At 42.1% G+C, this 12,123-nt stretch overlaps 1 protein-coding gene across 1 annotated transcript in view; it reads right to left on the bottom strand.

Moving 5' to 3' along the window:
• The window catches only part of LOC122553754 (calcium uniporter protein, mitochondrial-like), a 144,931-nt gene that overhangs the window by 12,225 nt on the left and 120,583 nt on the right, over positions 1-12,123 (bottom strand). Inside the window, exon 5 of the mRNA XM_043698040.2 lies at positions 3,285-3,445. Coding sequence (XP_043553975.1) covers positions 3,285-3,445 — 161 coding nt within the window. The remainder of the gene's footprint in view (positions 1-3,284; positions 3,446-12,123) is intronic.

The raw sequence follows: 12,123 nt of genomic DNA, 5'->3' as shown, positions 1-12,123 counted from the left end.
GAAGTGGGTGAAGCCAATCTGATTGGCAGATCTAACAGGCTCAACAGCATTGGAATCTCACTGCTGGGACCACAACAATTCCTGAGGTATAGAGAACACAACCACTAGACCCAGTCAAGTCCCAGAATTGACATTGTGCTTAGACAAGGAAGGATCGATGAATCTTTTTATGGGATGGCTTTGGAGGTCGGGTGGGAAGGGACAAAGTTATGGGGTAATATATTGGAGGAGTAACATCTCAGACAGAACTATACTCCCAATTAACACAGGCCACTCTCTTTTAATAAAAAAAGCACGCCCTTCTTTCCCACCTTTTCCTCAAAGTTATTTTATAGTGGCCCTCTCATTCCCTGCTGCCCATGGCAACTGTAATATCCAGTCAACTGACTTGGTAACAAGCTCAAGTGCACATTCATTATTTTCAAACAGTGGGCAGTCTGCCAATTCTGGGCCCTGCCAGCCTACTGTTATATGAGGACCAGATCTAATGGTCTGGTGCTGGGCATAAAAGTGCTATCTAGCAACCGAAATGTTTTATATAGCACCAACCCCATCCCCTCCCCACCCACCCAACACTGCAAAATCACCCAGCCACGTGCTGTAAAATGCAAAATGTTTAGTTGATCAACCTCAGATGTAAAATGATTACTGGTGGAATCTGAGCTCGAGGTCATCTGGTTTGGGTAAAGTTTACATTTCAACACCCCATTCTGCATGGAATAGTCATGCAATGGAGATGGGCTGTACCAGACAATATGATTGTATTGTGAGATTGCTCAATTCTAATATCATGCAATTCATACACATTTTATAAGGAATATTCAACAGATTTACCATCATAATTGAACTGCAGGAGATAGGGGAGAAGCTAAACAAGTATTTTGCATCAGTGTTTACGGTGAAGGAGGATATTGAAGCTACATAATGTGGGGAAATAAATAGTGACATCTTGAAAAATGTCCATATTACAGAGGTGGTGGTGCTGAACGTTTTAAAATGCATTCAGGTGGCTATATCCCCAGGAACCTGATCAGGTCTGCCCTAGAACTTTGTGGGAAGCTAGGAAAGCGATTGCTTGGCCTCGTGCTGAACTATTCATATCATAGATAGCCACAGGTGAGGAGCTGGAAGACTGAAGGTTGGCTAATGTGGCACCACTATTTAAGAAAGATAGTAAGGAAAAGCCAGCGAACTCTAGCACGGTGAGCCTGATATCAGTGGTGCGTAAGTTGTTGGAGGGAATCCTGAGGGAGAGGATTTACATTTGGAAAAGCAAGGACTGATTAGGGATAGTCAGCATGCCTTTGTGTGTGTAAAATTGTGTTTCACTAACTCAATTGAGTTTTTTGAAGAAGTAATGAAGAGAATTGATGAATGCAGAGTGGTGGACATGATCCATATGGACTTCAGTAAGGTGTTCAACAAGGTTCCTCATGGTAGACTGGTTAGCAAGTTTAGATCACGTTGGGGTGGAAAAGTGGCAGTGGAAAAGCACAGCAGATCAGACAGCATCTGAGGAACAAAAGAATCAAAATTTCAGGCATAAGCCCTTTATCAGAGTTCTCACTATTTCCCTTAGATCACCTGAAATACAGGGAGAACTAGCCATTTGGATATAGAATTGGCTTGAAGGTAGAAGACAGAGGGTGGTGGTGAAGGGTTGCTTTTCAGACTGGACGCCTGTGACCAGTGGTGTGCCAGAAGGATCAGTGCTGGGTGCATTGCTTTTCATCATTTATATAAATGATTTGGATCTGAACATAAGAGGTAAGGTTAGTATGTTTGCAGATGACACCAAAATTGGTGGTGTAGTGGACAGCAAAGGTGGTTACCTCAGATTACAACTAGATCTTGATCAGATGGGCCAATGGGCTGAGAAGTGGCAGATGGAGTTTAATTCAGATAAATGTGAGTTGCTGCATTTTGGAAAAGCAAATCTTAGCAGGACTTATACACTTAATAGGTCCTGGAGAGTGTTGCTGAACAAAGAGACCTTGGAGCACAGATTCATAGCTCCTTGAAAGTGGAGTCACAGATAGACAGGATGGTGAAGAAGGCGTTTGGTATGCTTTCCTTTATTAGTTAGAGTATTGAATATAAGAGATGGGAGGTCATTGTTGAGGCTTCACAGGACATCAATTAGCTCACTGTTGGAATACAGCATCAATTCTGTTCTCCCTGCTATGGGAAGGATGTTGTGAAACTTGAAAGGGTTCAGAAAAGATTTACAAGCATGTTGCCAAGGTTTGGAAGGCTTGGGCTATAGGGAGAAGCTGAACACGCTGGGGCTGTTTTCTCAGGAGCGTCAGAGGCTGAGGGGTGACCTTATAGAGGTTTATATAATCACGAGGGGCATAGAAAGGGTGAATAGCCAAGGTCTTTCCCCAGAGTAGTGGAGTCCAAAACTAGAAGGCATAGGTTTAAGGTGAGAGGGGAAAGATTTAAAGGGATATAAGGGACAACTTTTTCATGTAGATGGTGGCGCATGCGCGGAATGAGCTGCCAGAAGAAGTGGTGGAGGCTGGTACAGTTACAGCATTTAAAAGGCATCTGGATGGGCACATGAATAGGAAGGGGTTAGAGGGATATGGGCAAAATGCTGGCAAATGGGACTTGATTAATTTAGGGTATCTGGTCAGCATGGACAAGTTGGACTGAAGGGTCTGCTTCCATGCTGTACAGCTCTATGACTCTATAATCGTAGAACTTGATATCAATGGAACTTATTGATAAACAGTTGCTGGAAATCAAGATGCTTCAATTCATTGTTAATCCAAGATCATAGAGCTAATTCAACAATCTGTTAATTTAACTCTTTCCCCACACTTTGATAAAACCACAAATTAGAAATGCTAAACTAATGAAATGGAAGATCTATATGAAGAAGGAAATCATGATAACCTAGTACAGCTTCATAAAATAAGGCAGCCCATCTACAGATTGGAAAGACAAGATGCAAACATAATTTATAATTTAACTTAACCTAAAGAGTGAAGCACTCTCTTAAGATTATCCATTTGCATTAAAATCACTTATTGCCTTGTTGCAGAATTATAGATGCATACAAGTCAAACCACATAGTGAAAAGTAACTAAAGGTCAACTAATAAATACCTTAAAACCTGGAATTAATCATATCACAGCACATTCCATTGTGAAAAAGCACAGGTTGGACTATATATGCATATCGGAATAAGAAGCATTGTTAGGTATATACATTGATAAATCTGTAGAGATTTTCAATAGGATTAAAAACACAGTCACAAACTATTCTAAATTATAGACCTGTTCAAGATTCTTTAGCTCTCCTTTTAAGTTTTCCAGTTTACTAAGTAGCTCCCCCTCTTTGTGAAGTTGGTGAGATTCCGAATGTAGAGCTGTATAAAGCTTATGAACCAAGTTCTTTACATCATCCATTTCTATCGAATGCTCACTGCTTACAAAGTCTAAGGCATCATAAAGAGATGAAAGAACATGGCATTAACATAGAGCTGATGATCTGAAAGCAAATCATCTGCTTTTCAAAACTGCACAATTTAATGTAAAATTACACATTATTAATGTTTATAAAAACATACTGAAACATGAAAAATGCAGAGACGCTATGTACAGCAGTTCTTTTTGGTAGATGGAGTTTAATTTGGATAAACATGAGGTATTACATTTTGGAAAAACAAACAAAGACAAGACCTATACAATTAAAAGTAGGGCCTTGGACAGTGTTGTAGAACAGAGACACCTCGGGGTTCAGGTACATAATTCTTTGAAACTTGCATCATATATAGATAAGGTGGTTAAGAAGGTGTTTAGCATGCTTCCCTTCATTGCTCAGACTTTCAAATATAGGAATTGGGATGGAATGTTAGGGATGTACAGGACGTTGGTGAGGCCTTTTCTGGAGTACTGTGTCCAGTTCTGGTCGCCCTGTTATAGGAAAGATGCTAATCACACTGGACAAGGTTCAGAAAAGATTTACCAGGATGTTGCTGGGAATGGAAGGTTTGAGTTATAAAGAGAAGCTGGATATACTGGGTCTTTCTTTTTAACTGAAGCTTAGTAGGTTGAGAGTTCACTTTGTAGAGAATAGATAAGGTGAGCGGCAGAGTGTCTTTTTTTTAGATTACTTACAGTGTGGAAACAGGCCCTTCGGCCCAACAAGTCCACACCGACCCGCCAAAGCGAAACCCACCCATACCCCTACATTTACCCCCTACCTAACACTATGGGCAATTTAGCATGGCCAATTCACCTGACCTGCACATTTTTTTTTTTGGACTGTGGGAGGAAACCGGAGCACCCGGAGGAAACCCACGCAGACACGGGGAGAACGTGCAAACTCCACACAGTCAGTCGCCTGAGGCGGGAATTGAACCCGGGTCTCTGGCGCTGTGAGGCAGCAGTGCTAACCACTGTGCCACCGTGCCGCCCACGGTGCCGCCCTCTCTTTTCTTGAGAGGGGGGGAATTTCAAGACTGGGGGGGATTATTTTTTAAATGAGAGGAGAAAAACTGAAAAAAGAGGCAATTTTTTTCTTTTTTTTGAAAAAAGAGTGGCTCATGTGAGGAATGAACTTCCAGAGGAAGTGGTGGATATGGGTACAATTGCAACATTTAAAAGACATTTGGATAAGTACACGAATAAGAAATGTTTGGAGGCATATGGGCCAAGCGCAGGCAGGTGGGACTAGTTTAGTTTGGGATTATGGTCAGTGTAGACGTGTTGAACCAAAGCGTCTGTTTCTGTGCTGTATGTCTCTATTGTTGAGAGAGAAATGCAGGAGAGCCTACTTTTCTTTTACTAATAGGATATTTTACATTCACTTGAAAGGACAGATTTGGATTAAAGTCTCATTCATAAGACTGTTACCAATGGTGCAGCACTCAGTACCACATAATGCTTTCAGCCTAACTTATGTAGTCATATCTCTTGCTGATAGGGCTGACAGTGCTCTCACTGAGGCATGCTGGACATAATCTCCTTCTTACAAAGGAAACCCCATGTCTCTTCACACAATAGTAATATCTAAAGATCAAAATGTAGCATCAGTTTGGTTGGAGGTAAAAAATAGGAAATCTAAGAAGTCACTTAGGGAGTGGGCCCCTGAACAGCAACGACACAGGATGGGGATTTGTGGGAAAGGCACAGCGATAATTGTGGGTGACTTTTATGTTTCAATAGATTTATTAATTAAATCAGCAAAAAGACCTTAGAAGATGAGCTCATGGAGTGTTTTGGGGCCAGTTTCTTAAAATGACACATTCTAGAGCAGGTTATTCTAGACCTGGTATGTACAATGAGGTGGAATAATTCAATGATGTCTTGCTAAAGGAGTCCCCAGCTAGCAGGGGCCACCCACAAGTGAGTTTCACTTTCAACTGAAGACGTGTTTTAAATTCATATCAGGATAATAACGAGTTGTGAGGACAGAGTCCAAAGTGAGCTGGAAATTAGGTTAAGTTAGGTCAGTAGAGAAACAGTGAAAATAACTTCAGGAGGTCTCATAACATCAGCAAAGATTCCACTGAGAAAGAAAAACTTGAAGAAAAGGATCCATAATTTATGGCTAACGAAACAGTTAAATAGAACGTGAAATTGAAATGAAAAGCATGCAATTCCGCAAAGAATAGTGACCGGTCAGGAGATTATAGAGTGTATAAAATCAAGCACCAAATTGCTGTGCTTGCAGTAAAGAATAGAAGCAATACAATGAGTGCTTTCCAAATGATTTAAGTTGACTCAAAGCGTACACGATTTGCTCACAGGTGTGTGTGGTGGCAAACTTCACTTCATTGAGTGAAGTGTTGAATGGGAGAGCAGGACGCTGAGTGAAGCAGCGAGGGAGGGAGCAGAACGTTGCGTGCAGTGATGAGCAAGGTGTGAAATGGAGCTGCATGTGGAGTGAGGATGATGTGGGTATTGTGGATCTCAATGGAATTACATGTGAATGTGGGCGGAGTTGGAGCTGGCTTCCAGTTCCAGGCGCGCAATGATGTCAGCTGTTCTGACATTCTGGACCAGGGCAGTGCCAGGAACTACTCTGTTTAATTAAAAAAAGGGAGAAATCAGAGGATGAGAGAAAACTATCTGGAGATATTAAAGTAGATAAAAATTCTTAGAACTGAAGGCTGACAAGTCAGCAGGGTTTGATGGACTTCATCCTAGGCTTTAAAAATAATGGGCTGCTGAGATAATGAATGTGTTGATTTTAAGATTTTAAGTTTATAAAATTCCCTAGATTTTAGACAGGTGCCATCAGATTATGGAATGACAAATGTGATACCTCTATTCAAGGAAAGAGGGAGACTCAATATCTATCATAAGGAAAATGCAAAGATCTGTTATTGAGGAGGTATATCCTAATGCTATCAGGCAGAGTCAACATGGTTTTGTGAAAGAGAAATCAGAGTAGTTCTTTAGAAATCATTAGGAAAGGAACAATCAACAAGCAACGGCCATAATGGAAACCCGTCAATGTGGTATATTTGGATTCACAAAAAGTATTTGACAAGTTATTACACAAAATAAAAACTCACAGTGTCGGGGGCAACTTATTTTTGCGAATAGATAGATTAGCTAACAGGAAGCAATCATTAGAGACAAAAAGGTAATTTTCAGGCTTCAAGAGTGCCAATGGAGTGCCTCAGGGATTATCATGGTTTTACCAGGGTTACCCAGCTACAAGCCTCATGACAGCATTGCTTCAAACTTAGTCAAAAGAACTCAATTCCAGAGGTGAGATGATAGGGACAGCCCTTGATATCAAGACCACATTTGACCAAGTATGTTATCAAGAAGGCAAAAGTGAGGACTGCAGATGTTGGAGATTAGAGTCAAGATTAGAGTCAAGATTAGAGTGGTGCTGGAAAAGCAGGTCAGGCAGCATCCGAGGAGCAGGAAAATTGATGTTTCGGGCAGGAGCCCTTCATCAGGAATAGATGTCATCAAGAACCCCAAGCAAAACTCGAGTCAATGGAAATCAGGGGAAAACTCTCCCTTGATTGGAATCATACTGGACACAAAGAAAGGTAGTTGCATTGTTGGGGGTTAGTCATTTCAGCAATTCCTCAAGGTAGATATTTTCTAATCAGAGATGTTATTCCACACCTGTCGAACAGGCAGGACTCAAACTGGGTCTCTTGGTTCAGAAGTAGGAACACTCCAACTGCACCAATCAAGCCCAGTTCCACAGAATAGCGTCCTAGGCCTTACTATCTTCAAAGACCTTCTCTCCGTCATAAGGTCATAAGTGAATATGTTCTCCAGTGATTGCATGACGTTCGGTACCATTCGAGACTCCTCAGATACTGAAGCAGTCCATGTTCAAATGCAGCAAGACCTGGACAATATTCAGGCTTGAACTGAAAAGTGGAAAGCAACATTCAAGTGCCAGGCAATGACCATCTTCAACAAGAGAGAATCTATTCATTGCCCATGATATTCAATAGGATTACCATCACAGAATCTCCTAATACCATCCTGGAGGATACCAAAGACCAGAAACTCAACAGAATTGGTCATGTAAATCTTGTGACAACATGAGCAGGTCAAATGCTAGAAATACTGAATAAAGTAACTTAGCTCCTGTCTTCCCAAAGCCTGGCCACCATCTAAAAGGCCCAAATTGGGAGTATGATGGAATACTCCCCACTTGCCTGGATAGGTGTAGCTCCAACACTTAAGCAGCTTGAAACCATCCAGGACAAACCAGCCCACTTGATTAGCACCACATCCCCAAGCATCCACTCTCTTCATCACTAATACTGAGTAGCAGCAGTGTGTACTATTTACAAGATGCACTGCAACAATTCACCAAAGATACTTAGATAGTATCTTCCAAACCCACGTGCACTTCCATCTAGAAGGATGAGGGTAGCAGATACCTGGGAACACCACCTGCAAGGACCCCTCCAAGCCACTCACCACCCTGACTTGGAAATACATAGTTATTCCTTCAGTGTCACTGTATCAAATTCCTGGAAACCCGCTTTCTAACAGTGTTGTGGGTATACATGGTCTACAGTGATTCAAGAAGGTAGCTCACCACCACCACCTCCAGGAGAACTAGTGATGGGCATTAAATGTTGGACCAGCCAGCAACATCCACATCCCACAAATACATTTTTATTTTAAAAAAATCACCTATTTACAAACTCTATCAATGACTTGGATAAAAGGACTAAATATATGGTTTCTAAATATGTCGATGGCACAAAAAAAACAAGTGAGCAAATTAATTCTGATGAGGACCAAGCCTAGCTTTGCAAATTCCTTAAGTGAAATAGCAAAATATTGGCAGATGGAGAGAATATAAATTTGCCCACTTTGGCAAAAAGAATGGGAAAAGCAACATATTATTTAAGTTACGTGAAATTGCAGAACTCTCAGGTTCAGAGGCATCTGGGTTTCCTGGTGCAAGGATCACAAAATATTAGTATGTAGATGCAAGAAAGGTGGCAAATCGGATATTGTTGTTTATTGCATGGGAAATGGAATAATAAAATGAAGTTTTGCTATAGTGTACAGGGTATCGGTGTGACCATATTTGAAGCACCGTGTACAGTCCTGGTGGTCTTACAGTATTTAAAAAAAAGGATATGAGTCTTTGCAGAGAAATCACTCAACTGATTCCTGGGATGAAGTTAGAAGTTATTATCTAATGAAGACAGATTACTCTGGTTGGGCTTGTATCCCTCGGAGTTTAGGAGAATGAGAAATGATCGTATTGACAGAGTAGATGCTGACAGGATGTTGCACCTTATGTGAGAGGTTACAACTAGGGGATGCAGTTTAAATAGAAAGGGTCTTCCATTTAAGACAGGTACAATGAGAATTATTTTCTTTCAGAAATGCAATGGTTTGCAAAATTCTCTTTTCCAGAAAGCACTGGAGGCAGGAACATTGAATATGTTTAAGGCTGAATAAGATAGGAGTTAGACTGACAAGGGAGTCAGAGGGTCAGCGATAAACAGGAAATTGGAGTGCACAATCAGATCTGCTGTGATTTTATTGAATGGTGGAAAAGTGTTGGGGGCCAAATGGTCTGATCCTGCTCCTAATTCATATGTTTGTGCAGTAACTGCTAGCAATTTCATATCTTTATGTTAAAGAGATGAGCTGTATTGAAGAGTGAATGTAGGAGTATATGGTATTGTCTCCAAAAATCAGTTTCTCATTCCTCTACTGCTAAAAGCACCTATCAAAATTTTCAAAATCAACTTAAGCTTAAACTTATTAAACTTATTATTATTATCAAAGACAAAGGGCTACATTTTACCAGAAATCAGCTAAGTGTCAGTTTTGGTGAGTTTTATGGAGGGTTTCACCGCATGAGGCCTGGCAAGTTTTCTCATACTATCCTCTTAAACAGGCCTTATTAACTGTGCACTACGTTCCTCGTATTTTCCCACTCGCCAAAGGCAGAAACACAGGGTCCTTGGCACTGGTGCCATCTTTGAAGCTCACTCAGTCAGGCAGAGTTGCCCTTCACTGTGCCCATGGGGGGGTGGCAACCAAAACAATTACATCAGTCTACATGGGTATTTGCACGTTGGTACATCCATTGCTATTTAAGAACTAAGCTTACCGGCCCTCCGCCTCATCCCATCTTACAGTTCTTTCTCCAATGCTGAATGCTGCCCATCATCCTCCCATTGATCGATGTGAGACCATCACATACTGGAAGGCTTCAAGTGGTTCAAACATGCATTTGTATTCAGCAACAGCAAAAGTTATTAACAAAACACAGACAGAAGCTGCATTTGCTTCTGGGAACAGGCAGGGATTGTTTGTCTTTCATAATGAACAAAGTTACAATCAAGTGACTATTGCCTCCAACTCACATCTGCTGGAACAAACTGCCAACGAAGCCCTGTCTGATTCTCGTGTTTGACAATGCTCAATGTTCTCAACTTCCTCCTTGGAGGACTGCAGCTCTTCAGAGTCTATCACATCCTCCTCACTGCCTGCAGGAGGCAGAATGATGAGCACACTCTTTCCAGAGTAAACTGCAAGGCCCACCAACTAATGTAAGCATCAGAACCTCACCTCTGACAGACCTACCGTCTGCTCCATGGTGGTGTTAGAGGAAGAATGGATTGCATTGGATTTACTCTCAGCCTCAGTGGTGTAACAGAAGCATTTGGTTGGGATAATTAAAAACAAAAGAGCTGTAAATAGTTGTGCCTCAGACATTCACCTGAGGAACATCATAAGTGATGTCTTGGGTTCTGATTATTGGCTTCTAATATCCATCTTCCTTGTGCCAGGTATGACTCCAACCAGTGGAGAACTTTCTCCCCAATTCACATTGACTCAGTTTTGTTCGTCGATTCCCCACTTGGTCAAAAGCTGCTTGATGTCAAGCGCAATAACTCTTAGCATTACAGAGGAGGAAGTGCTGGATGTCTTGAAACGGTTAAAAGTGGATAAGTCCCCAGGACCTGATCAGGTGTACCCGAGAACTCTGTGGGAAGCTAGAGAAGTGATTGCTGGGCCTCTTGCTGAGATATTTGTATCATCGATAGTCACAGGTGAGGTGCCGGAAGCATGGAGGTTGGCAAACGTGGTGCCACTGTTTAAGAAGGGCGGTAAAGAAAAGCCAGGGAACTATAGACCGGTGAGCCTGACCTCGGTGATGGGCAAGTTGTTGGAGGGAATCCTGAGGGACAGGATGTACATGTATTTGGAAAGGCAAGGACTGATTCGGGATAGTCAACATGGCTTTGTGCATGGGAAATCATGTCTCACAAAGTTGATTGAGTTTTTTGAAGTAACAAAGAAGATTGATCAGGGCAGAGCAGTAGATGTGAGCTATATGGACTTCAGTAAGGCGTTCGACAAGGTTCCCCACGGGAGACTGATTAGCAAGGTTAGAACTCATGGAATACAGGGAGAACTAGCCATTTGGATACAGAACTGGCTCAAAGGTAGAAGACAGAGGGTGGTGGCGGAGGGTTGTTTTCCAGACTGGAGGCCTGTAACCAGTGGAGTGCCACAAGGATCAGTGCTGGGCCCTCTACTTTTTGACATTTACATAAATGATTTGGATGCGAGCATAAGCGGTATAGTTAGTAAGTTTGCAGATGACACCAAAATTGGAGATGTAGTGGACAGCGAAGAGGGTTACCTCAGATTACAACAGGATCTGGACCAGATGGGCCAAAGGGCTGAGAAGTGGCAGATGGAGTTTAATTCAGATAAATGCGAGGTGCTGCATTTTGGGAAAGCAAATCTTAGCAGGACTTATACACTTAATGGTACGGTCCTAGAGAGTGTTGCTGAATAAAGAGATCTTGCAGTGCGGGTTCATAGCTCCTTGAAAGTGGAGTCGCAGGTAGATAGATTAGATTAGATTAGAATACTTTACAGTGTGGAAACAGGCCCTTCGGCCCAACAAGTCCACACCGCCCTGCCGAAGCGCAACCAACCCATACCCCTACATTTACCCCTTACCTAACACTACGGGTAATTTAGCATGGCCAATTCACCTGACCTGCACATGGACTGTGGAAGGAAACCGGAGCACCCGGAGGAAACCCACGCAGACACAGGGAGAACGTGCAAATTCCACACAGTCAGTCACCTGAGGCGGGAATTGAACCCGGGTCTCTGGCGCTGTGAGGCAGCAGTGCTAACCACTGTGCCACCGTGCTGCCCAGTTTGGAGGGATTTGGTCGGGTGCTGGCAGGTGGGACTAGATTGGGTTGGGATATCTGATCGGCATGGACGGGTTGGACCAAAGGGTCTGTTTTCATGCTGTATATATATCTCTATGACTCTATGAGCTCTCAGCTGGTATTCAGCTCTTTTGTCTATGTCTGGACCAAGGCTGTAATGAGGTCTGGAGCAGAAATAGGAAGGAGTTAAGCAATGAAGAAGGTTACATCATAGCCATTCAGACCAGAATTTGTGTTTTAAGAAAGTTGTCATCATGGATTTATGTTAGGTAAAAAAATCTTTGAAACTCTGCCAACAATCTATCCACATGGGAGTTTTAAACCATTCATGTGTGCACAGTACCTGAAGTTACATGGTCAGAATATGTAGCAATACACACCTATACCATTTAGCAAGACTGGTGTATCCAAGAAGTAGTTTTGTTAAAGTAAATATATTGCCATACTTG

The sequence above is a fragment of the Chiloscyllium plagiosum genome, unplaced genomic scaffold (genome assembly GCF_037043375.1).
Source record: "Chiloscyllium plagiosum isolate Xiang-an unplaced genomic scaffold, Cpla_swu_hap1 HiC_scaffold_1, whole genome shotgun sequence".
NCBI classification, from domain to species: domain Eukaryota; kingdom Metazoa; phylum Chordata; class Chondrichthyes; order Orectolobiformes; family Hemiscylliidae; genus Chiloscyllium; species Chiloscyllium plagiosum.
The sequence above is the reverse complement of the archived record's forward strand: the minus strand, read 5'-3'. Positions and strand labels throughout refer to the sequence as shown.